Here is a 27,984-nt window from a genome sequence, read left to right on the forward strand (position 1 = left end):
CGCCCAGTCAGCTGTTGTCGATTTACTTGACAATATGCGGAGGTCATCGTGACGAAACGAGAGGTCACGGGCGGGGGTTGCACGCGACTGACAGAAAACACGTGAAAACTACATTTTCAAACCTCACGCTGCCGTGGTCACGGATTGTGAATTTCGTTGCGCCTCCAATTGTAAGTAACCACTACAAATAACTCAATTCTGTGTGACTGTTTGTTGATTAAATACCACGGGATTGACAGAGACATGTTACAACTCGGCTAGCGTTCCGCGGGCGGGAACGTAGCACCTAAATTTAGTCAATAAGATTACGGTGAATGTGTTGCTATAAATCAAGTTAATGTGTTTTCTATGCAGCTCTGTTGAACCTGTCTCGTTTTTGAAAAACTCTTGTGCAACGCACCCCTGTTCAATATTCGACTCGGGTGTTTAATGTTTGCGAAAAATGGACATAATGTGACCTACTTCATGACTAACACACCTGGATACGAGAAAATAATCCATGTGTGTGACAAGTGTATCGTTAATCAGACATTGTTGTATTGATTATTCCAGGCCAAGCAAGCACGTTGATCGGATTACCTCGGCCCACAGTCAACAACCGAACTCGGCCGTGTATGGATTATCTCCCCTGTAATACCACACAGGGATTGTGTCGGGTGTGGCAACTGTTTGGTCCCCCCTAAACTTGGAAGGAGGATAATGACTGATAGTCGACGATGTCGCATGTGTTGTGTGTTGCCATCGTCGTTGTCGTTGGAGTGTTGTCAGCACAAGCTCAAATAAGTAAGTTGACCCGATTCTTCAATAACCCTTTTTCAAAAATGTAAATATACGTTTAATGAAATACTCGACTAAAGTGTATACAAGGCCCCCCCCCCCCCCCCCCGAGGGTCTTATATGTGTCAGACATGTTATATATGAGACAGGTGTTACATATTAGTCAGGGGTGTTATATATGAATCAGACATCTTATATATGAGACAGGTGTTACATATTAGTCAGAGGTGTTATATTTGAGTCAGACATGTTATATACAAGACAGGTGTTACATATTAGTCAGAGGTGTTATATTTGAGTCAGACATGTTATATATGAGACAGGTATGTGACATTAGTCAGAGGTGTTTTATTTGAGTCAGACATCTTATTTATGAGACAGGTGTTACATATTAGTCAGAGGTGCAGAGGTGTTATATATGAATCAGACATGTTATATATGAGACAGGTATGTGACATTAGTCAGAGGTGTTATATGTGTCAGACATGCTATATATAAGACAGGCGTTACATATTAGTCAGAGGTGTTATATATGAATCAGACATGTTATATATGAGACAGGTATGTGACATTAGTCAGAGGTTTTTTATTTGAGCCAGACATGTTATATATGAGACAGGTGTTATATATTAGTCAGAGGTGTTATATGTGTCAGACATGCTATATATAAGACAGGTGTTACATATTAGTCAGAGGTGTTATATATGAATCAGACATGTTATATATGAGACAGGTATGTGACATTAGTCAGAGGTGTTATATGTGTCAGACATGCTATATATAAGACAGGTGTTACATATTAGTCAGAGGTGTTATATATGAATCAGACATGTTATATATGAGACAGGTATGTGACATTAGTCAGAGGTTTTTTATTTGAGCCAGACATGTTATATATGAGACAGGTGTTATATATTAGTCAGAGGTGTTATATGTGTCAGACATGCTATATATAAGACAGGTGTTACATATTAGTCAGAGGTGTTATATATGAATCAGACATGTTATATATGAGACAGGTATGTGACATTAGTCAGAGGTGTTATATGTGTCAGACATGCTATATATAAGACAGGTGTTACATATTAGTCAGAGGTGTTATATATGAATCAGACATGTTATATATGAGACAGGTATGTGACATTAGTCAGAGGTTTTTTATTTGAGCCAGACATGTTATATATGAGACAGGTGTTATATATTAGTCAGAGGTGTTATATGTGTCAGACATGCTATATATAAGACAGGTGTTACATATTAGTCAGAGGTGTTATATATGAATCAGACATGTTATATATGAGACAGGTATGTGACATTAGTCCGAGGTGTTATATATGAATCAGACATGTTATATACAAGACAGGTGTTACATATTAGTCAGAGGTGTTATATATGAATCAGACATGTTATATATGAGACAGGTATGTGACATTAGTCAGAGGTGTTTTATTTGAGTCAGACATCTTATATATGAGACAGGTGTTACATATTAGTCAGAGGTGCAGAGGTGTTATATATGAATCAGACATGTTATTTTTGAGACAGGTATGTGACATTAGTCACAGGTGTTTTATTTGAGTCAGACATCTTATATATGAGACAGGTGTTACATTTTAGTCAGAAGTGTTATATTTGAATCAGACTTAACTAAACTTTTATATAATATATATACACACACACACACACCACCACCACCACCACACCACACATACCCACGAACACACATGTACACCACGCCACAAACACACACAACACCACAGGCAGACACGCACACCACACACATACACACCACACCAGATGCACACCACACCAGACACGCACACCACACACATGCACACCACACCAGACACACATGCACACCACACCAGACACGCACACCACACACATGCACACCACACACATGCACACCACACAAGAGACGCACACCACACACATGCACACCACACCAGACACGCACACAACACACATGCACACCACACCAGACACGCACACCACTGCTGACACGCACACCACACACATGCACACCACACCAGACACGCACACCACACCAGACAGGCACACCAGACACACATGCACACCACACCAGACACACACACACTCTCACACACACCAGACACACACACACTCTCACACACACCATACACACACACACCAGACACAATATTGCCCCGAGAGTTGACTAAACAGGACGCCCGCCATGACTTGGTTGACTGTTTCCCCAACCGCGGACCGGGTGCTCATGCCATCAAACAGGCTCTGACTCCGTGTCCCTGGAGCTGTGCCTCATCGCGTTTGACAATATATCAACCGCGTCGTGTTTTACATCACGTTTCAACCTTCCCTACCCTAAAGTCAGTATTATTTGGCTTTCAAAAACATTGTTATGTCGAGCCGCCTCAAAGAGGGTGTTTAAACAGGCAATGTAAGGGCGTTCACTAGTAATGGGGTCACTGTTCACAGAAGAATACCCGTGTTCACACAGCGACCGCTTCACGTGAAGTGAATCTTGGATCGAGAGTATGAATAATACCAGGGACCAACCGAATGGTATTCCTGTGTGTGTGTGTGTGTGTGTGTGTGTGTGTGTGTGTGTGTGTGTGTGTGTGTGTGTGTGTGTGTGTGTGTGTGTGTGTGTGTGTGTGTGTGTGTGTGTGTGTGTGTGTGTTGGAGGCGTGTTTGTGTGTTATGTGGAGGTGGGTGTGTGGTTTGGGTGGGTGTGTGTTTGGGGGGGGGGGGGGGGGGGAGTGGCGGAGGTGTGTGTGTGTGTGTGTGTTTTGGGTATGATAATACAAAAGGGGAACACACACGTACATCTGGGTGTTGACTTGCCTCGCGATCGAAAGTAGTTAGTGGACTAATGGCTGTGTCAATAGATGTTCCCGCTGTTTGGGGACTCTTTCCTGACTCTTTTTGAAATTAGTGACCATCAACAACCACCACCCCCATCCCCATCCCCACCCCCACCCCATCCCCACCCCCACCCCATTAACACGTTCAAGGAAGTAAACACTTAGCGTTTCTCAACACAAGACATCGCAACACAACATCAGACATCGCAACGCAACACAACAAAACACCCGACATCAATACACCATCCAACATGGAGGACCACGTCCTGGTTGAAAACATGTTGTCTTAGCAAGGTCGCGATGACCTTCAATATCTGCAGGTGACAACAATCCCGGCGCGCCACTGGATCCAGTTACTGAAATATGTGCACAACTACTTGATCGATTCTCATCGACTGCCAAGTAGTAGGACGCCCTGTTTGTCACTGACGGCGTGTCCCGTGATGTGTGTTATCAGTCTTCAGCAAGATGTGTTCTGATCTATTTGTCGTTCATTAGTATTGATTTCAGCAGGTTAACGAGTACATGTGTGGAGTGCCATTACGTACAGGATTTGCTTTGAAATTGGAACCAGCGCGAAGCGGATCCTTGACCAGCCGTTCGTGAATTAATATATTCCTCAAATGAACTTGAGATATTGATTAAGTATAACCACATGTTTGGCATGCGTTCTGAACAAGCGACTTCGGTCAAATGAGGTCGGATTTTGGATTCGAACCTAAGATCATCAGATCCTGGCACATAAAAGTGACGCAACTCTGTGTAAGGAATTGATGTGGTTTTGACCCATCGGCTTCCATAAGTTCCCATTTAAGCAAGAACTATTGTTCGCTCATGTCAATTACTTGTATATGTGGGAAGTGCGTGTTATAGGGCCTGCTTACATAGTAAATACAATACAGTCCACAGTGTCCCTTGACGTCAAGAAGTCAAGTCAAAGAAGTTTATTGTACAAAAGGCCACCGGCCCATATACAAGAAAGAGTTACGCATGTAGATACAATCATATATGTTACACATTAGGATATACACGTTGTTTGATTAATTCATTTCTTTTGGCTAATGCATGCTTAATATAAAGAGAAAGATTTAATATATTTGATTCGTTCTTTGTCGTCAGCATAACTGTAAAGGCGTTTATCGGTGACATTGCTATTAAATAATCTTTTATATATTTCTTTCGGATTGTAAAATGGACAGACAAACACAAAATGAATTTCATTTTCTATCTCTAGCTTACACAATGGACAAATTCTTTTCATTTTTTCAACGGACAGTTTTCTTCCTTCATTTACAAATAGGTCTAGCAAACCAAGTCGATATTTAATTAACAGTTTTCTTAAGTTTTCCGTAGTGAGTACTGATAAATATATTTCTGGTTGAAGTAAAGTCTTGAAAGTTTTGTAATATTCATAACGCGAACTATCCTCTAAAGTGGAGTGCCATTCTTGGTAGAACATATTTATAGACCGATTCCGAAATTCATTAAGAAACATATTTACATTTCCAACTGACTGACATAGCCATATAAAACCAAAACCATGCGAAAATAAAAGATTTCTTATATGCGATGTCCAAGTATTCTTTCCCGTGTTATCTAAATGTAGAAGCATGTTATAGGCTAATTTGGGGAGACGTTGTTCATGCATATGAAGAATTTTAAACCCGTATTTTAAACATCTGATCTGAGAATTAATATATAATGGGTATCTACCACATTCACCATAAACCATGCAATTTGGTGTAGAAGATCCGACACAAAGAAACTTTTTACATGCTAATAAATGAACCTTCTCTAAACAGTCATAACGTTGAAATCCCCATACTTCAGAACCATACAATAAAATTGGTTGTATCTGGGTATCGAAAAGCTTAAAGAAGATATTAGGTGACATCGATCCCACTTTATGAGAAATAGACATTACACTTATTCAAGCTTTCTTTGCACGCAAGGACAAGTCAAGGGCACATTTTTTTCCAATTCATTGTGTGTGAGAACCAGATTCCTAAATATGAGTAGTGATCTACTATATTGACTAACTGACCATCGAATGACCATCTCTCTTTCGACGCTATTGGACCACCTTTTCTGAAGATCACAATTTTAGTTTTTTCCAAGTTTACGGATAATTTCCATTCTTTGGTGTACGTACTTAAAATATTTAATATTTATACGTGCACACAATACATCAGAATGAACTAGGCATTATTGTGGATGTTATTTGTTTGGGTCATTGATGGTGAGGGGTTCTAGTGATTAAGCCCATGGGTATGTGTTTGGCGGTACGATATGGCTGCGTGTCGTATCGGGATATCGCCCTCGTGTTTGTACAGCTCTAGTCTCGAGTGATAGAATCTTCTATTTAAATACGCATGTTTGTTTTGTTCTTGACTGTAAGTGGAGAGAGGTAACTAGTGGGGTGATACACTGTTGTTTTAGAGTGACTGAGTGAGGTCTAGCGGGCGAACCTCAAACACAAGGCTACACAAGCACCATCCTCGATTATTAAAGTGTTTTAAATCTATAACTTAATATTCTAAATAGCTTGGACACCGAATCGTTAAATATTGCTTTTGAGCCCGATTCAAACCACATGACGCAATAAAAAGTCACCCAAACTAACTCTTGAGCGAGTGAAATTGCATATTATTCCCGGAGTGTGTGTGTGTGTGTGTGTGTGTGTGTGTGTGTGCGTGTGCGTGTGCGTGTGTGTGTGTGTGTGTGTGTGTGTGTGTGTGTGTGTGTGTGTGTGTGCGTGCGTGCGCGTGTGCGTGTGCAGTATTGCGCATTATACAGTCCCGGGAGAGGTGTACACTGGAACGTACAAATCCAGTACAACGTAAAACGTTACGGTACGAGTTCCAACGCTGTCGTGTGGTGCAATACAAACGGCGCCTGTCTGTTTTGACCGTGGCAACCTGTCTATGTTCGACAAACGCCCTGACAAATGCATCTGTTCATGCAAACATGACCTTGTTGTGTGCGTGAGTAATCACTATCTGTGTCGGCATTAGTCACATAAATACACAGTAGTCGTCAGGGTGCTATGCTGGGTCCTATTCTGTTGTCAACCCTCTTACACTCAATGGAGTCACGGACACAAGAAAACTGCATTCAGAACGGACGTTTGTCGTTAGAATAATTTATCCATTTCTGAGTTACAAAGTAGAAGTTTAATTCAGAACCTTACAAACTAAAATGCATTTCCATATTTAATGTGATTCGTCATTATGCCGACGCCCGTCACGTTCTAGTCTCAACGTGAAGCACGAGATTGGTTTGTGGACACTTCTTTCAGAGGACCATTTAACTGCTTACGTATAACTTATTCATGTTGCGTGCGGCAGCCTGTTTGAAGTGAGAGTAAGTGTAGGGGGTCGACACACGCTGAACATATAATGTTATGTGATCAGCGATTGATCGATAGATAGCGATTGAGTGGCAGCTTTGGTTGGTAGAGTTACCTCCCTTTCATGACATACCTCTGAGTGACAACCGCCGATTTGTTTACTCGTGTAGGAATGGATTGGTATCGTAAAGATGTTTGCTTTAATTAAAGATAATGACCTCTTTATCGGTATAAGGGGATAGTTCAAAAGTTAAATGTAGGGTTTAAAAACAGGAGGAGTACACGACTTTTAACCCTTTGAGGTTTATCAACTGGTGCACGCAACTGAGTGTGACGAGAGAACTCGATCGTCTGGGCCACCGTCTGGTGGGTCAGCGGAGATAGACTCGGGCGAAATGTCGATACGCTGATTACTTAAGGACCGGCTATTTGATAGTAAGGTAGTACGGACAAAATGAAAATGTTCGCTGTTAGTACTGGATGTCGTATTCAAATGGTTTAAAAGTGGCTTCAGTTTTCAGAGATAAGGTCCCCGCCCCTCAGACACACACGCACGCGCACACACACACACATAAATATACCACCACACACGAATACACGCACACTCGCACGAAAATACACACGAATATTCGCACACACGTAAGAAAACATACAGGCGAATACACTCACACACGAAAACATACAAACACACACAAAAATACACACACGCACGAAAAAACAACACACACGATGGCACACACCGCCGTCCCACGTGCACGGAATTCTATATTACAAAGGGCGCTTGTTAATTATATTTAGCAAGAACAAACTAAAAGAGCTGCAGAAGTCCTTAAGATTTTAACATACATTTGCTCGATTGGGGAAAGTAGCTCCAATCGTTTGTTGTGCTGATATTCGATTATTTCATCAAACCACGGTCCTTGTTTACAGAGCGATGTTCTGACAGCTCGTCCGGGTGTAGCAGCAGCCAGTACTGCCTCGACAGAAACGACGGTACCGGCGTCTTGTGTGTCGGTACGTGAAGTGTATACCTTGTGTGTGTGTGTACGTAAACTGTATGTCCGTGTCTTGTGTGTGTGTACGTAAACTGTATGTCCGTGTCTTGTGTGTGGGTACGTGAAGTGTATACCTTGTGTGTGTATGTGTACGTAAACTGTATGTCCGTGTCTTGTGTGTGTGTACGTAAACTGTATGTCCGTGTCTTGTGTGTGTGTACGTAAACTGTATGTCCGTGTCTTGTGTGTGTGTACGTAAACTGTATGTCCGTGTCTTGTGTGTGTGTAGGTAAACTGTATGTCCGTGTCTTGTGTGTGTGTACGTCAACTGTATGTCCGTGTCTTGTGCGTGTGTACGTAAACTGTATGTCCGTGTCTTGTGTGTGTGTGTGTACGTGAACTGTATGTCCGTGTCTTGTGTGTGGGTACGTGAAGTGTATACCTTGTGTGTGTGTACGTGAACTGTATGTCCGTGTCTTGTGTGTGTGTACGTAAACTGTATGTCCGTGTCTTGTGTGTACGTAAACTGTATGACCGTGTCTTGTGTGTGTGTAGGTAAACTGTATGTCCGTGTCTTGTGTGTGTGTACGTAAACTGTATGACCGTGTCTTGTGTGTGTGTAGGTAAACTGTATGTCCGTGTCTTGTGTGTGTGTACGTCAATTGTATGTCCGTGTCTTGTGTGTGTGTACGTAAACTGTATGTCCGTGTCTTGTGTGTGTGTACGTAAACTGTATGACCGTGTCTTGTGTGTGTGTACGTAAACTGTATGACCGTGTCTTGTGTGTGTGTGTACGTAAACTGTATGTCCGTGTCTTGTGCGTGTGTACGTAAACTGTATGTCCGTGTCTTGTGTGTGTGTACGTAAACTGTATGTCCGTGTCTTGTGTGTGTGTACGTGAACTGTATGTCCCTGTCTTGTTACATGAATCAGTCGTATGTGCGGGTGTTTATTAACAAAATGTATTATGTTCCATTCCACAGGGTGTTCGCCCGCTTGTACTGGATGTTCGGGTCCGAATGATGACAACTGCCTCGCATGCGCCCGTGGATACCTCCGGCAAGGCTCTATCTGCAGAAGTGAGACATTTTACATTGGAATATGTATTGTATTTATGACTTAGCGCGTTGAGTGATTCTACAGTATTATTGTGGCTGGACGGTGGATAATATTTATGTCATAAAACTGGTTTCAATTTCAGTTTAACATATTACCGTTTGACACACAAATAAAATCTCATCTATCTACTGATAAAGCGCTGGATATGCTGATTGGCTGGCTATTATTTGAACTTGCTTGGAAGTTGTTTTTTTAAGTGTTCATTGGAGTGAGCCGATAACATTGAAAAACGATAATTATTTTAGTTGCTTTTGGTAGGTGGTTTTTTCGAATATTTCAACTTTTAACCTTCAGATTTTGCCAAAAATCGTTGAAAGTTGTATCCGGGGCACGGTTTTGTCCCTAGTTTATAGCCGAAAGATATTGAAAAGTTTCAATAATTCATTTATGTCGACATATTCTGTTCGGGATTTCGGCCTAAAAGTAGAACCAAATCAGTACAGTTGTAAATCATGTGAATATATTCATACTCATTGTTGACTTGGCATCGCCATAATAATGTGCCAATTTTATTTGGAATTAGGGGAATTGTCATGGAAATTGGAAGCCTGATGATGAGACACAGTATCACTTGACCATAAGAAATAATAACACTAAATCTTTAGAAATAAGTGGACACGAGCCGGCAGGTCACTGTTTTCCGGAATACTTCAAGTATATCAAGGTCATACAGACCCGTGAAGGTCCGGGGCAGAATAAGTCTTCATCAACCCATGCTTGCTGTGAGAGGTGACTATGCGTGTGGTAAGAGGCGACTAACGGGATTGAGTGGTCAGGCTCGCTGACTTGGTTGATGAATATCATCGATCCCAATTGCATGGATCGATGCTCATGATGTCAATCACTGCATTGTCTGGTCCAGACTCGATTATTTACAGCCAGCCATCATAGAGCTGGAATATTGCCGAGTGCGGCGTTAAACAACAAACAAACAAGGTCATAATGTGAGAGAGAAGGAGGTTCCAGATTATTGCACTCATACAGCGACGTGTGTGTGTGCGTGTGTGCGTGCGTGCGTGTGTGCGTGCGTGTGTGTCCCGTAGTTAAAACGGATACCCCATTGAGACACAGTATACTGACTCCGAGCCAGTCAGTCCTTGTTGTATCTCCTTAATGCTGAGCGCCAGCAGGGTACCACCCACCATCTTGTGGCGTCTTTTAGTATGACGCGGCCGGGGATCGAACTACCGTCCTTCCCCTCTCCGGGCAGGCAACCCACCTCTAGACCACGGAGACATGGATACAATGAAATACAACTCAAACCCTGAAACATATGTCGAGGTGTTGAGGTGTCGAGGTGTCTTTGTTCGAGAAACAGACAATATTATTGAATTTTCCGCTCCGTTCGGTGATTACGTGACAAGGGACACGGAACGCCTTATGTCAAAGCCATAGTACAGGCTTCTGTCAAAGCCATAGTCCAGGCTTCTGTCAAAGCCATAGTACAGGCTTCTGTCAAAGCCATAGTCCAGACTTCTGTCAAAGCCATAGTACAGGCTTCTTTCAAAGCCATAGTACAGGCTTCTGTCAAAGCCATAGTACAGGCTTCTGTCAAAGCCATAGTACAGGCTTCTGTCAAAGCCAGAGTACATGCTTCTGTCAAAGCCATAGTCCAGGCTTCTGTCAAAGCCATAGTCCAGTGATCAATATATCTCTATGTACCTACACATTCCAAAATTACCAGCTGGTCAGTGACAGAGTGAGTGAGTGAGTGAGTATGGTTTTACGCCGCTTTTAGCAATATTCCAGCAATATCACGGCGGGGGACACCCGAAATGGGCTTCACACATTGTACCCATGTCGGGAATCGAACCCGGGTCTTCGGCGTGACGAGCGAACGCTTTAACCACTAGGCTACCCGACCGCCCGTCAGTGACGGAGAAGGGGAAGCGGTGTGCAGACGGGTTGTGATGTCTTCAGCAGGTTCCCTGTCGAGGTGTCACGTGAATGGTGAAGTTAAAATCACGTGGGATCTCGCGAATCGGACGGGTAGATTAACGATATAATGCAGCGCACAAACTGATCCAGAAATCCCGACTGCCAACAATTATTACAATTAAAGTTGAGTTCCAAATGTTTGTGTTTTCTCTGTGGTGTTCATTGTTCCTCATTGTGTAATCGGACCGCCTCCATGTTCTAGTGGCAGAGCGTCCGCCCGGAGAGCGGAAGGTCCGGGGTTCGATCCCCGGCCGGGTCACACGAAAGACCTTAAAAGACGGTATTTGTTGTTACCCTGTCGGACACTCGGCATTAAGGGGCTAAAACAAGGACTTGACGGCTCGGAGTCAGTATACTGTGTCTGAGTGGGATATTCACGTTAAACTGCGGCATGGTATCTCACTTAGCTTGCACTATAAATCGGCATCAGTCCGGACTTGTACAAGCAACCACACACACACGTGCTTGCACGTCGCTATGTAATTGCAATAATCTTGGACGCGACGTCAAACCCAATTTCACGTAACCTCATTGTGTAATCAATACTAATCATGTGTATCAATATTTATGGACAAAGAAGTCAATGTATTCTCAAGAGGGTGGATTCGAACTCCAGACACGCCCCAAACCTTGCTGAGAATGCACAATACGCTTACTCGAATTCGAGTGGCACGGGTGGCTCAATTCGTTGTGTAGGGCTGCGTCCTTTGGGCACGCCAGAAACCTATGAATGTGGGTTCGAATCCCGGTTCACCCCGATTATGTTTCTAGGTTTGTCAGCACCATACCCGTGCTCGTGGGTTTCAGCGAAGTGGTGAACGTCTGAGACCTGCATCACTTCGTCCTTCTCTCCCACATTAAGCTGACACACCGTGATATAAAACTGGAATACTTTTCAAAGCTGCGTTAAACCTTCGTGAAACGTCCATGACCTGCGTCAATGTTCAAGTACTGACCAAAGCCGAGTTAAACTCAACTCATTTCTCTCCATGTAGGATGCCCCAGTTACTTGTTCGGGGTGAACTGTACGGGCACCTGTCATTGCCTCAACCAGGAACTGTGTCGAACGGACGGCTTCTGTGCGGGGTGGAAGTGTGCCCGGGGGTGGAAGGAACCCCCCTTCTGTCAAGACGGTGAGGGAGTTAAGCGTTCTCTAGGGTGGGGGTGGTTGGGTGGATTGCGGGGTTGAGAATGCTAAGGGAAATTTTGTTTGTTTCGGGTATTGCTTCATAAGGTACTTTCTTTCTCTGTAAGGAGGAACCGATCAATTATATTTTTAACAACATAGGTATTTTAAGGCAAAATAACAAAACAAAATAACCGGCTTCATGACTGGCAACTTCCCGAGGCAAGAGAGTTAACTGACTTTAAAAGTCCAGTTTCCACCCTTGTCGAACTATGCTGGTATTACTGGGCTCGATCGTTGCGCCACCAGCGGCTATTACCAATTATGTCCCTTCTAAGCCTCTCCTATGGACCAATCAGATTCCACCTCTCGTATCACTTGCGTTTGCTTCACAAAAAATGGTGGCGCCTAGTCAGGACGATCTGATCGATAATCAAGATCTATATTGTGATAAAACGGGTCTTACATCGCGAAATGCATCAAATCACGTGAGCACCTTGATTAAAAACATGAAAGGATTTGGAAAATATCTGCTGACAACGAATTGGCGATGCACATGCTTTGCAAACCCTGCAATCGATCGAAATCTGCACGACAGTTTACGAACCGGATTTTGATTTCGGTGCGCGATTTTGATTGGACTATGCATAGACTCGTTAGTCAAGACAAAACGTAACTCCATAATACCAGCCTAGTTCGGCAAGGGTGGAAACTGAACTTTTATAGTCAGTGAGCTCCTTTGCCTCGGGAAGATGTATGACTGGTTGAAAACATGTGACCGTACCCCGACTGTGACGATCGCTCATGACATCAACCACTGCTTTGCCCGGTCAAGACATCGTTAAACAACAAACAGGAAACAATAAAGTTAATGTTGTTTCTTTTCAGGATGCGACAACAACACTTTTGGCCTGGACTGCGCACTGAGTTGCAACTGCGTGGGAGATGAGTCATGTGACTCTGTCAACGGTCTGTGTCGTGATGGTCTGTGTCATCCTGACTACGGAGGACCGAGTTGCCAAATACGTACGTGCCGTAGCCTTGACGTAGCCTTGACGTAGCCTTGACGTAGCCTTAACGTACCCAACCTCGATCATCAAGTGTATCGTATCTTTATTATGATAATAAAAATATTAACGTGTGTCTGCGTGTGTGTCTGCGTGAGTGAGTGTGTGTGCGTTCGTGTGTGAGTGAGTGTGTGAGTGAGAGTGTATGTATGTGAGTGTACATGTGTACGTGCGTGTGTATGTGTGTTAGTACGTGTGTGCGTGCGTTTTTGTGTCTGTGTATGTATGTGTGTGCGTGCGTGCGCGCGTGTCTGTATGTGTCTGTGTGTGAGTGTTAGGGTGTGTGTGCGTGCGTGTCTGTATGTGAGTGTTAGGGTGTGTGGGAGTCTGGGATAGGGAGGCGGCGCACAGAGCCGCACTTCTACTAGGCAGCAGTTCGCCGTGCAGAGTTAAGTTCTTATTAGCGCCAGAAATCTGTGATCGTGGGTTCGAATCCAAGATTCTTCCTGTCATGTTTTCTTGGTTTGTTAGCACCAAACCCTTACTCATGGGTCTCACCTATGTGTCAGACATGCATCACCCTGACACATCGTGATAAAACTAAAATACTGTTAATGAAGCCGCATTCAACCCAACTCACTCACTCTATTTGAAGGCCTCCCAAAGTTGGTTAGCCCCCCATCCGCAGCCTCCGTGGGATGTCAGAGGGCAAATATCACGTGGCCGAGCTGGAACGAGGAGATTGACATTGGAGAAGGACCTATAGCGGACTACAGGTAACAGCGCACATCGAGGAACCTGATGTTTGTTTGTTGTTTAACGCTGTAAAAAGCCATATAAAGGCGACATCTGGGCACATCTGTTGATGTAGAGGATAAAACACTCGCGTCAAGTTTTGTTGAAAAAGTGAACATGAGGGAGAGAGACGCATCCGAGGGCCGAAAGTCTGAGAGTTTGTCCTGACCCCGAGAGTTTGTCCTGACCCCGAGAGTTTGTCCTGACCCCGGGGGGTTGTCCTGACCCCGATAGTTTGTCCTGACCCCGAGAGTTTGTCCTGACCCTGAGATTTTGTCCTGACCCCGAGAGTTTGTCCTGACCCCGAGAGTTTGTCCTGACCCTGAGATTTTGTCCTGACCCCGAGATTTTGTCCTGACCCCGAGAGTTTGTCCTGACCCCGAGAGTTTGTCCTGACCCCGATAGTTTGTCCTGACCCCGAGAGTTTGTCCTGACCCCGAGAGTTTGTCCTGACCCCGAGAGTTTGTCCTGACCCTGAGATTTTGTCCTGACCCCGAGATTTTGTCCTGACCCCGAGAGTTTGTCCTGACCCCGATAGTTTGTCCTGACCCCGAGGGTTTTTCCTGACCCTGAGATTTTCTCCTGACCCCGAGAGTTTGTCACGACCCTGAGATTTTCTCCTGACCCCGAGAGTTTTTCCTGACCCTGAGATTTTCTCCTGACCCTGAGATGTTGTCACGACCCTGAGATTTTGTCATGACCCTGAGATGTTGTCACGACCCTGAGATTTTGTCCTGACCCTGAGATTTTGTCACGACCCTGAGATTTTGTCATGACCCTGAGATGTTGTCACGACCCTGAGATTTTGTCATGACCCTGAGATTTTGTCACGACCCTGAGATTTTGTCACGACCCTGAGATTTTGTCATGACCCTGAGATGTTGTCATGACCCTGAGATTTTGTCATGACCCTGAGATGTTGTCACGACCCTGAGATTTTGTCATGACCCTGAGATTTTGTCACGACCCTGAGATGTTGTCATGACCCTCAGATTTTGTCATGACCCTGAGATTTTGTCATGACCCTGAGATGTTGTCACGACCCTGAGATTTTGTCACGACCCTGAGATTTTGTCATGACCCTGAGATGTTGTCACGACCCTGAGATTTTGTCACGACCCTGAGATTTTGTCACGACCCTGAGATTTTGTCACGACCCTGAGATTTTGTCATGACCCTGAGATGTTGTCATGACCCTGAGATTTTGTCATGACCCTGAGATGTTGTCACGACCCTGAGATTTTGTCACGACCCTGAGATTTTGTCATGACCCTCAGATTTTGTCATGACCCTGAGATTTTGTCATGACCCCTAGATTTTGTCATGACCCCGAGGGTTTGTGCTTGTGTTTCGAATGTTTTATCTGCCTATAACCGAAAGAAAACTAAAACAACATTTATCAACAATGTTATGTTTCCAGCGCGGTTCTTCAGACGGAAACGCACGTAAAATATCTCTTGGTGGCGTACATGTTCTTGAAAGAGAGACTGTAAACAGAAGACCTTGCTGAAGACTTATTCTATCCCGGATCTTCAATTTAATTCAATTTCTTTATTCAGTATAAAGGCCCATGTACAAATAAATATTGACTTATAGAATATACATATTGGTGCAACATTAAACAAGTATTACGAATGGGATGAACGTCATACAATAGCCTCTTTAATATATTTACAGCATTGAAGTAAATCAGTTAATTCTCAAATTCTTAATATTGATAACATTCTTCTCAGTTCTTTACAAGTGATTTTTAAAATATACGGTTCAGTAACAAATTCTGCTTTGAGTGACGAATAAAATTCTAAATGTTTATAATCATTAACTTGTGAAGCCATGTTTGTATATAACAACTATAAATCTTTGTGAAAACTCACATATAAATAAATCAGTGTGACCAACAGATTGATTTCCCATATAAAAAATAAAACCATATAAATATAAAATATTCTTAATGTTAGTAGCCCATGTAACTCCTCCTACTTGATCTAATCTATATATCATGTTATAACATTGTCTAGGATATCTTCACGGGTGAGGGGCGGTCGGGTAGCCTAGTGGTTAAAGCGTTCGCTCGTCACGCCGAAGACCCGGGTTCGATTCCCGACATGGGTACAATGTGTGAAGCCCATTTCTGGTGTCCCCCGCCGTGATATTGCTGGAATATTGCTAAAAGCGGCGTAAAACCATACTCAGTCAGTCAGTCAGTCTTCACGGGTGTAGATGTGATTGGTGACTGGTGTTGTTCCTTTGACAGGCTTTACCGCAAGTTGAACAATAGCGTTACCTGGGAGTTCGTGACGACCAGGATGAGCGAGGCAGGGCGGACGGGGTACTACCACTACATGCTTGACCTTCAGCGTGACCGGAACTACAGGTTCAGAGTGGACATCCAGAGGGACGACGGCGGCAAGGCCATGACCGCATCAGAAGGCTTCCCCTCCCCCCTCGTCTACATACTTTGTACACGTGAGTGAATGTTACACCCTACAGGTAACACAGGTACACCCTACAGGTAACACATTTACACCCTACAGGTAACACAGGTACACCCTAGAGGTAACACAGTTACACCCTAGAGGTAACACAGGTACACCCTACAGGTAACACAGGTACACCCTACAGGTGACACAGGTACACCCTACAGGTAACACAGGTACACCCTACAGGTAACACAGGTACACCCTACAGGTAGCACAGGTACACCCTACAGGTAACACAGGTACACCCTACAGGTGACACAGGTACACCCTACAGGTAACACAGGTACACCCTACAGGTAACACAGGTACACCCTACAGGTAACCAGTTACAAGCTTCAGGTAACACAGGTACACCCTACATGTAACACAGGTAAACGCTACAGATAACACAGGTAACCACGACAGGTGACACAGTTAAACCCTACAGGTAACACAGGAACACCCTACAGGTAACACAGTTACACCCTACAGGTAACACAGTTACACCCTACATGTAATACAGGTACACCCTACAGGTAACACAGGTACACCCTACAGGTAACACAGTTACACCCTACAGGTAACACAGGTACACCCTACAGATAACACAGTTACACCCTACAGGTGACACAGGTAACACAGGTACACCCTACAGGTAACACAGGTACATCCTACAGGTAACACAGTTACACCCTACAGGTAACACAGGTACATCCTACAGGTAACACAGGTACAACCTACATGTAACACAGTTACACCCTACAGGTAACCAGGTACACCATACAGATAACCAGTTACACCCTACAGGTAACACAGGTACACCCTACAGGTAACACAGGTACACCCTGCAGGTAACACAGGTACACCCTACATGTAACACAGGTACACCATACAGGTGACAGAGGTACACCATACAGGTAACACAGGTACACCCTACAGGTAACACAGTTACACCCTACAGGTAACACAATTACACCCTGCAGGTATCACAGGTTCATCCTACAGGTAACAAAGGTACACCCTACAGGTAACACAGGTACACCCTACAGGTATCACAGGTACATCCTACAGGTAACACAGGTACACCCTACAGGTAACCAGTTACACGCTTCAGGTAACACAAGTACACCCTACAGGTAACACAGGTAAACGCTACAGATAACACAGGTAACCGCGACAGGTGACACAGTTTAACCCTACAGGTAACACAGGAACACCCTACAGGTAACACAGGTACACCCTACAGGTAACACAGGTACACCCTACAGGTAACACAGGTACACCCTACAGGTAACACTGGTAACCCTCACTCCGTCAGTCTGGAAACCCTACCTCCCCGGGGGCTGTGTGGAAGGTCCAGAGTCAAGAATTATATTATTATGATAAATATTCCGATATCACTGGAAGCTGTTTTGCCCATGTTACTTTAGACAGGATCCTGTCCATGTTTTTGACTATCTTTCTTATCTCATCCACAGCGACCACAGAGCCTCCCCCGACAACGACAACAACGCGGTCTATCATTGGTACGTGCTCCTCGTTTACGATACCACTCAACGTTTGATAGGGATAACTTTTGGGTATTTACGGGGTGGATACCCCATGTTCCCTACTGTTGCAGTGGGAGTCGACAACAATGACATCGGGTGTCGTCGTGCCTAGGCGACGTTGAACGCTTCTCATGCTATCAACCTTTGGGTCTTCGGCCGAGGATCTATTTACAGTCCGCCATGATAAAGCTGACATATTGCTGATGAATGAAGCACTATTCTTCCCTCAGCTAGGATATCGATATATGTGTTGTGTGATGTTTATAATTGTTTGATAGGCATTAGTTAGAAGTTGACGGATGACAAGGTAGACACAACTTTATGGATAACATTATTAAAGAAGTTGTTATCCATAAAATTGTGTCTACGGTGTTTATTTCAGCAGGTAAATTTCGGGGTGGCTGTGTAGCCTAGTGGATAAAACCTTCGCTCGTTACGCATGAAGTCTCGTGTTCGATTCCATAAGATTTTACAAATTGTGAAGTCCATTTCAAGTATCCCCTGACTGATAGTTCCTAAAAACTATACTTACTCACTCTTTACTCATTTCTCTAATATGTTCTGTACCTGAGATATATTTGTCCAGAGCATATACACTGGAAAGAGTCATGAATTTTATGTTTCAACTATGTGTTGGGTCAGGTCTGAAGGTGTTTGACGTCGTAACCCCCGTTTTGCTGTCTGACGGTACCGTCAGGATGTCGTGGACGCTGACGGGAAACGCCACCAGCCTGAGCATCGCCTTTAACATAACGCTGTTCTACAAGGAAGTAGGGATCGGGGACTGCGCTGTCGTCGACGGTCCTATCACAAGGGTCCCGGTTACACACACTTCCGGTTCCGGTAGCGTGAACATCACTGACCTTGACCCATGGCGAGTGTACTCATTTACCCTCGAAGCCTTCGGCGAGGCGCTGAACATCAGTGACGTTTTAGACAGAAGGATATCGACCAGAGAAATAGGTAGGAAACAGGGGAAATGTATCATTATTTCAAAAAGCTAGCTAGGAGGAAATTAGGGGTAATGTTGACCCAGTCGTCTTAGGCAATTCGCTATGCAGAGTTTGGTCCCTGAAGCGTGGCAGAAATCTGTGATCGGTTGGTTGAATCCTGATTATGTTTGCTGGTACGTGATTCCATACCCGTACTCGTGGGCTTCATCAAAGAGGTAAATGTGGATTATTTAGCTATTTCCTCCAACGTAAAGCAGACATGCCGTGATATGACTGAAATACTATTTAAAGCGGCGTTGAACCACTCACTCGCTCACTCTTAGAGTTATACATATTTGTACCCCACCAGACCAGTGAAGATCCGGGGTAGAATAGGTCTTCAGCCACCCATGCTTGCCGTAAAAGGCGACTATGCTTGTCGTAAGAGACGACTAACGGGATCGGGTGGTCAGGCTCGCTGACTTGGTTGATGCATGTCATCGTATCCCAATTGCGCGGATCGATGCTCAGGATGTCAAACACTGGATTGTCTGGTCCATACTCCTTTATTTACAGACCGCCTTCATATCGCTGGATTATTGCTGAGTACGGCGTAAAACAACAAACAAACAAACATAGCTTGTACCTCACCAGCCAATAATATACGCCCATGTTTTACCGATGTGTTTTCTCCTGGTTGCACTTCCTCCCGACATCATGTCAATATTGTTGGAGAATGTACTGGGTTGGGGAGATTTAAATGCATTTCTGACTGAAAATATAACGACCAAGCTGACGATATGCCACTCGCATGCAGGAGGATGCAGTGTACAATTTAGATATGTGATATGTGATATCTGATGCTGCAACAGTACACTGCCTTAAAATATCAACAAGAATCTCGTTTTCCCTGTGCAGCTCCCAATGACACCGTCTCCAACTTTGCAACACGTGACCTGACGTCACGTACGGTGATGATCACGTGGGCAAGTGTCCCCTGTGCACAACGAGGCGGTCGGTTTGTCCAGTACAACATCATGCTCAACAGCAGCAGCAGCTTGCGCAACGACGTCAGCAACGTCACCTCCATTAACTACGACTCCCTAACACCGTACACACAGTACAACGTCACGGTGACATACCAGAACACCGTGGCGATCGGGCCGATGTCTGCAGCCTTCACCTTCACTACAGAGGAGGAAGGTACGAGGGTGTAACAATACTATGTTCGATGTAGGATGGACGAATGGACGCCGGTATATTATGCAAGACTGAACGATAATTCATGCCAGAATGAATGGTATATCGTGTAAGAATGAACTATCAATTATGCAAGAATGAAGCATATATCATGTAGGAATGGTCCACATATCTGCAAGTTTACGCAGAGAGGTTATTGTGTATTAATATGCGATCGCTGCTACGGCTTCTCACCCTTGTCCAGCCATCCACACATATTGGCCACTACCACCCAAGAATATTATCTTTTTCTTTTTCATTTTTATTGCGTTAGTCAAGCAATAATGATATATTATGTAATTATGAACGATACATCACTCGGTTAGCCACCTACTGTCTTGCCGATTGGCAATTATTACAGAAATATACTTTCTTTTTGTCGGTATTATACGACGTAATATATAATATTCGACAAAACACCTTAGTTATATTTTGTCTACGTTTATCACACGGTGGGCCCACTTACCGCCAATCAAGAAGACATAACGACCAAGTGACGTTTAACTAATATGTTATTTTCAGCCCCGGGACCAATGTTTATTTCGGGTAGGACTGTTACTGAGTCTACAATTCTTGTGACCTTCACCCCTCCATCAACCACAAATGGCGTCCTCACGGAGTACGGCCTGACTTACAGCGACAACGCCACCTTCAGCACTCAAAAGACCTTGACCTTCCCGGCTCCTCAGACCGCGGTCACTATCGACTCCCTCCGCGCTTTCACAACCTACTACTTTCGGGTATGTTATCTCGGGGAATAATAATAATAATAATAATAATAATAATAATAATGATGATAATGATGATAATAATGATAATAATCATCGACGCTTATGATGTCAGTAACAGGATTGTCTGATCCAGACTCGATTATTTACCTACCGCCGTCATACCTGCATTCAACAAGACTTCCATAGCCAATTGTGACCCCTCAAACCACTGGTCAGTTTGTGGCTTTATCTATTTCTGATTGGACTAAATATGCCCATCGCTAGCACGATTCAAATTCTCCTGATAATGTTCTAGATGAGAGCTCGCACGAAGGCTGGTTGGGGGCCCTACACAGCCGACAGCACAGTCACCACCGCACCAAACACCCCCCACGCCCCCCTGAGTCTTGCCAGCACCTACCAAAATGAGACCTGTTTGACAGTGGCGTGGCAGCCTCCCTTGCTAAGCAATGGACTTCTACAGAGCTACAGGGTAAGTCAAGGTTATAATCTGGTGGGTGGGATTGGGTGGGAGCGTCTGTCTAAGCCCCCAGCTCACAAGCCCCAAGCCCCCACCCACTCTCTTGACTCAGCCCTTCCCCCAGCCCCAACACCTACAGCTCCTTCCCCATCTCATTCCCATCCCCTCGACTCACCAACCCCCCCCCCCCCCCCCACCCCCCCCCCCCCACCCCAACCCCAACCCCCCACCACTCCCCAACCCCCTTCTCAGACAGACACCCCCAGCTCCCACATCTCATGCTCACATCACCCCGGCTCACACAACCCCAACTCACCCAACCCCCAGTTTCCATGCCCCCAGCTCACAACCCACACCCTTCTCCCCCCTAAATACCCCCCCCCCCCCCCCCCCCCACACACACACACACACATATACTTCATTCGCTCACTTCAACAACTATGTGGATTTGTTTCAGATTCGATTCCAAAAAGCCTCCGACGACGACACCCCTACCGTTGATGTTGTTGATGCCATCACAACGTCGTACACAACCTGCCGTCTTCAGCCCGGGGTAATGTACTTGTTCTTCGTGGCCGTCAGGAACACTGTAGGCTTCAGTCAGGAGGTCTCAGGAAGCTTTTGGACGGAGCACGGCGATCCTAGAACCCCACCGCCCCCTGTGTTCATCAACGCCACCTACTCTACAATGTCAGTCTACATAGAACCGGTCCTCCCAACATCCGGACCCATCACCAAGTACCAGCTTCGGGTGGAGAAGGTTGGTTCCAGGAGAAGGAGGCAGGCAGCTGGTTATATAACAGCTGAACTGGAACCCAGCCAGGTTCCACAGAGGAGGCAATTTGAGATTGGAGACGGCAGGAACTATAGTGGTGTGGTGAATAGACCTTTGGAAAGAGAGAAGTACTACAACATATACTATGTAGTCGTCAGTACACTGAACAGCGTCACCAAGACATCCTACTCACAGATGAAAGGCCCAAGACTGACTGCACCTGTGTATCTAACCACAGTGTCCCCTCCCCCTGCCGCCGCGGACAACACGGGACTCATTGTTGGGATCATCCTCGCCCTCATCCTACTTATCCTCATTATTCTTGCCATTTTGTTGTTCCTGTGGTGGAGAAGAAGAAACCGTCTTCCAGCTTATAAACCCTACGTTGATAAAGGTTATGACATGCCGGTAGTGAAGGACGATTATGATCCCCTCAAGTACTGGAACACCATATACTCAGTCCGGGAAAGTCGCTACATCGTGGCCGGTAGGGAGTACTTGCCTGACGACATGGTGACCATGAATGGCGAGGTGACAATTCCGCCTGAAGGCGAACCTGTCACGTTTAAAAACGAGTTTAAAAGTCTTAGCCATGACTTCGGAGATCCATCCCATGTTGCCAAAGACAGACGAAACAAACATAAGAATCGTTTTCCTCACCTTCTTCCATATGATAAGAGTAGAGTTGCTCTGTTTCAAGATGAAAACTCTACCAATGACTACATCAATGCAAGTTATGTGTCTGGCTTCAAGAAGCCCATGGCGTACATCGCGGCACAGAGTCCTTTTGATGAGGACTCGGTCTTAGATTTCTGGCGCCTCATCTCCCAGACGAAGGTCAGGACCATCGTTATGATCACAAACATTGTGGAGGACAATATTGTCAAGTGCACACAGTATTGGCCGGAAAATGGACGTGCGTCGTATGGTTCGTTTCTACTCGAGCTGCTGGATATTGAATACTTTGCGAGTTACGTTGTTCGAGTGGTAGCGTATCAGACCTCAGAAGGGCTTAAAGGTTCGGTGAAAATATTTGAGTTCACGGCTTGGCCAGAGCACGGCGTGCCTTTCGACCCGATCCCTATCCTAGAGATGCGACACAAAGTACGTCGAGCGCATATGAATGTGAAAACTCCCATCCTGGTACATTGCGGAACTGGGATGGGGAGAACAGGTACCTATATTGCTATAGATGCTCTGATTGAACAGTACAGTAAGGAGGGTCGGACAAGCGTACGTGCATTCATCAATAAGATCCGAAAGGACCGTCCATTCATGGTGCGGACGTTGAAGGAGTACGTGTTTATTTATGAAGCGCTGTTTGAACAGTTCCACGCCGGGCACACTGTTGTTGGATTCGACCTGAAAGAATGGTACAGCCAGCTGACAATGAGGAACAAGAAGACAGGTCATTCCTATCTCAAAGGTCAGTTCCGGTTGCTTGAGAAGTTCACTCGAAGTCCTCGACCCGAGCAATGCCACACAGCAATACTTCCGGTGAACTATAACAAGAACCGATACCCGGATGTGATACCGATGGAGAGTTTTCGGCCCGTGTTAATGACCGCGGGTGGTATTGGAAGGACTGACTACATCAATGCTACATTCCTAGACGGCTTCCGGTTGAAGAACGAGTTTATCCTCACACAGACACCGCTCCCGTCAACCATCGTAGACTTCTGGAAGTTGGTGTATGATTATGACGTCAATACCGTTGTAATGGTGGAAACGTTCAAACACGAGGACGACACATGCGCAGAGTACTGGCCTGACGTCACTATGAAGCCCTTTGAGCCCTTCTTTGTGGAGACGACGGCAACGTATCAGGAGAACAACGTCACAATCAGGAACTTCAAAATCCACAATTCCAACCAGCCGAAGGAAGCGCCCAAGTTTGTGCGTCAGTTCCAGTTTAATGGCTGGGATGAACCGAATGTTATTCCCACATCCAAGACCCTCATCCTTGACCTTCTTGACCTCGTGACGGACTGGCAGCAGGTGACCAATGAGAACACGAAGCCGATGATAGTGCACTGTAGAGACGGGGCGACGCACAGCGGGTTGTTCTGTGCAATCAAGGTCATTTGTGAGAAGATCGCCGAAGACGAGGAGGTCGACGTCCTTCACACCGTCAAACACATGAAGCGACGTCGGGCGCAGATTCTGGCGTACCCGGTAAGATTAATAACGTTTACGCGAGATAAAATAATTAGTTGAACTTATTTGTGCGATCAAAAGTCAAATGATTATGTTTATTTGTTTGTTCGTTTGTTATTTAACGATGCACTCGGCAATATTCCAGCTATACGACGTCGGCTGTGAATAATCGTGATTGACATCATGAGCATCGATCTTCTCAGTTGGGATATGATGACATGCATCACTATCTTTAATAGGCTTCTGAACATATGCACTGATATGACATCAATACACTTCTGACTCGTGAAGATCGGGGTAGAATAGATCTTCAGCAACCCATGCTTACCCTAAAAGGCGACTATGCTTGCCGTAAGAGGCGATTAACGGGATCGGATGCTCTAGCTCGCTGACTTGGTTGAACCACAGTCCCCTCCCAGGTCAATCCTTGATTATGTGGTGGGCACGGACGTAGGTAAAGACGTCGTAATTCATAGATTCCACCCAATAATAGTCCTTAGTTTGTCAGCACCATACTCCATCTTGTTTCATTTCGTTAAGTGGTAAACGTCGACGCCATGATATAATTGCTGTACTGTTGAAATAGGTTAACGGTTGCTTACTATTTACAGTTTCTGATGAGTGGCCCGATGGTTTTGGGCTCTGTGTTTCCGAGTTGCGTCCCTCAGTTGCGCAGATTCGCTTGTAGTTGGGATTACAGTAAACTACGTTTATAACGAACTCGCTAATAAGGAACTGACGGATATAACGAACTGTTTTTGGTCCCATCATTTTGCTGTATATCTACTTGATATATGCTAATAATAAACTACGGTTATTACGAATTAAAATTAGCAGTCCCTTTGAGTTCGTCATAACCGTAATTTACTGTAAATTGTAATTTGAGGTTGGAATACGTCGTCAGTACTCTGCATCACTTCGGGCTTTCCTCACACATTAAGCTGACACGTCGTGATAGAACTGGAGTACTGTTCAAAGCGGCGTTAAACCCAACTCACTCACTCACTCAATCACTCACTCAACGTACTTTTTTGTTAACTTCAGGAACAACTGAGGTTCTGCTACAAGACACTCTGGGACTACATCAACCTCAGACTCCCGGACAGCGGATTCACAGACACATATGGAACCAGCCTAGACCAGTACAACGCCGTTCCCAGTCTCAGTCTCACGTCATTTTACGATACTCTCTATTCCAACTGATTCACGTGAAAGCTCGAGATCTGTGATCTGATTTCAGAAATAAGCGGTTCTTGAAAGAAAGCTTATTTTGTTGTAAACAGAACTGTACCACCAGTGTTTTTCTTGTGGGTTGCTGTTACCGAATGCACTCGATGTCAATGTCACAAATATGCTGATTGAAATTCGTATGAGAACATATGTAAGATATGCTATGTATGTATCCCACAGAGTATTTGACAGTGGCGGTTAAAGCTTATTGCGAGTTTTACGTAGTTTTACGATAGTCGTAGCGCTACAACCGCTTTGTGGAACTCTGGGATCAATCCACACCATAGCGTCGTTTTCAGAAGCAGCTAAAATTTGATTATTAACAGTCTTCCAATTCTCTAAATGTATCCAGAGATTGCTCGAGTCAGTAATTTTGAATATAGATGTATGCCGAATTCACGTTTAGAAGAGGCATTGTCATTGGTTGTGGATTTCTATGCCGAACTCACGTTTGCAAGAGGCATTGTGATTGGTTGTTGATTTCTATGCCGAACTCACGTTTGGTCAGCTTTGTGATTGGTTGTTGATTTTATTCTCATGAGCGACTGCAACATCGTTCTAAATTAATGATTAGAGGCGTTGCAATTGTGACCATATTGCTTTGGACATACAAGGAGAGAGATGATATGGTTGGAATATAACAAGATATACATAGTCACCAACGCAACCTGAATTATCTCTGTATATTGAATCATAAACGCTTTATGTTGTCCAGTGATGGATGGTACCAAACAATGGTCATATGTCTCGTCTGTATCTATTCATGTACCATACATTGCCATGGAAACCGAAGTGAACATGTTTTCAGGTATGACTACTTTTGTACTAAATATCATTCCAAATATCCATGGTAAGGGCCCATGCACATGATGAACATGCGTATCTATGGATGGTCAGTACTTGTATCAAGCATGTTACATCGAAGTCACCACAGGTCATGTTTAGGTCTGATGCACGTTTTGTCAGTCAGATTATTCAGGCAAGTATGGACTTATTTTAAAAACAAATAATATTTAACTCTCATGTAATATCATGTACATATCTAGCTCGCCTGTGAGTATATTGATATCTCCTAAACATGCATATCTAGCTCGCCTGTAGTTACATACATATCTAGCTCGCCTGTGATTATCTAAACATATCTAGCAGGCATGTTCTAATTGTACACATCTAGGCGCATTTTGTGACAATGCATATGAAGTTATCATACGCCTTCATACATATCTAGCTTGTGATGTCGGTCATATACATATCTAGCTTGTGGTCATATACCCACACACATTCCATTCTGGCACAGGGTTATTGTTCAATTTAGCCATCTTTCCTCAACTTTGAACTGTAAACATCAATCGGTACCTGACCGATTTTAGAGCTGTGGTCATCGACCACCGATTGGTAAGCTCCGGTTGGTAAGCTCCGTTTGGTAAGCTCCGATTGGTAAGCCCCGGTTGTAAGCTCTGATTGGTAAGCTCCGATTGGTAAGCCCCGGTTGGTAAGCTCCGATCTGTAAGCCCGGGTGGTAAGCTCCGATTGGTAAGCCCCGGTTGGTAAGCTCTGATTGGTAAGCTCCGATTTGTAAGCCCCGGTTGGTAAGCTCCGATTGGTAAGCCCGGGTGGTAAGCTCCGATCTGTAAGCCCGGGTGGTAAGCTCCGATTGGTAAGCCCCGGTTGGTAAGCTCTGATTGGTAAGCTCCGATTTGTAAGCCCCGGTTGGTAAGCTCCGATTGGTAAGCCCGGGTGGTAAGCTCCGATTGGTAAGCCCGGTTGGTAAGTTCTGATGACGTAGTTAACACAAATGCATCAACACGTGTTCCGGTTTGGTTCGGTTCATTTTGTATGTAAGACGTAGAAACGTCCCATGAAAAGATTCAATCATATCTTTGAAAGTTTACACCAAAGACAAAACCTAGTATTCTCTTTTCAGTAATGTTCTTAAAAAGTCTGACAACATATGCACTTGTAGTTCTTAGAGTTTTCATCCTGAGTATTTATAGCAACATGCTCTATTGCCAAATCCTCTCAGTATTCGTAAACATAATGCAATTATAATATTTATTAAGCTTGAATTATGATGTATTGCAGATGTAGGTGCTACGTCGTGATATACTCGTGAATAGTCACGTCACCTGTACCATACGTGTGTGATATATAGTTTTTATCTCCGTCCAATACAGCTTAAACCACGAAATCCTATACATACACGTATTTTATTATTCTGAGCTCGTTTTGTTGGATTAAATATATCTCTTGTATGAAAGGTCTTTGTTTTTACCTTTTACAGGCAAGTATTTTAACAAACTCGCTCCCATCGGGTGTTGGATGTGTGAGTGACTTGGGTTCAAACAACTTTATTCCCATTACTTTAGTTATATACACCTAGAATATAATTACACCATACACCAAAGATAATATTATGCGTTTTTAGGCCTTTGGTTTCTTGTTTACATTCGCAAATCTTAGATTTTAAAATGAGCGAAAAGGAACCATCTTTAAACT

The 27,984-nt window shown here is 44.4% G+C and overlaps 1 protein-coding gene across 2 annotated transcripts; it reads left to right on the top strand.

The window, feature by feature from the left end:
- Positions 1-11: 11 nt before the first annotated feature.
- LOC124152396 (receptor-type tyrosine-protein phosphatase kappa-like) lies at positions 12-27,740 on the top strand. Of its 2 annotated transcripts, XM_046525321.2 has the most exons (15): positions 12-170; positions 553-783; positions 7,906-7,989; positions 8,954-9,049; positions 12,023-12,160; positions 13,042-13,179; positions 13,816-13,936; positions 16,210-16,421; positions 17,893-17,940; positions 18,607-18,927; positions 19,815-20,099; positions 20,658-20,875; positions 21,162-21,338; positions 21,784-24,276; positions 25,303-27,740. In XM_046525321.2, the coding sequence occupies exons 2-15, from the start codon at positions 717-719 to the stop codon at positions 25,459-25,461; spliced, it is 4,557 nt and encodes a 1,518-aa protein (XP_046381277.2). In that variant the 5' UTR covers positions 12-170; positions 553-716; the 3' UTR covers positions 25,462-27,740. The 2 variants fall into 2 exon arrangements, with proteins under 2 accessions (XP_046381277.2, XP_048245906.1); XM_048389949.1 differs by lacking the exon at positions 12,023-12,160.
- Positions 27,741-27,984: the final 244 nt, after the last annotated feature.

This window comes from Haliotis rufescens, unplaced genomic scaffold, assembly GCF_023055435.1.
Source record: "Haliotis rufescens isolate VD_foot unplaced genomic scaffold, xgHalRufe1.0.p SCAF_8, whole genome shotgun sequence".
Classification (NCBI taxonomy): Eukaryota; Metazoa; Mollusca; class Gastropoda; order Lepetellida; family Haliotidae; genus Haliotis; species Haliotis rufescens.

What these genes read in the sequence shown, in the direction of transcription:
- LOC124152396 (XM_046525321.2), top strand. Translation starts at nt 717, where the DNA reads ATGTCGCATGTGTTGTGTGTTGCCATCGTCGTTGTCGTTGGAGTGTTG. An exon ending in CGTCTACATACTTTGTACAC is followed by an intron (nt 16,422 to 17,892) that starts GTGAGTGAATGT and finishes TCTCATCCACAG; the next exon opens with CGACCACAGAGCCTCCCCCG. An exon ending in AACAACGCGGTCTATCATTG is followed by an intron (nt 17,941 to 18,606) that starts GTACGTGCTCCT and finishes GTGTTGGGTCAG; the next exon opens with GTCTGAAGGTGTTTGACGTC.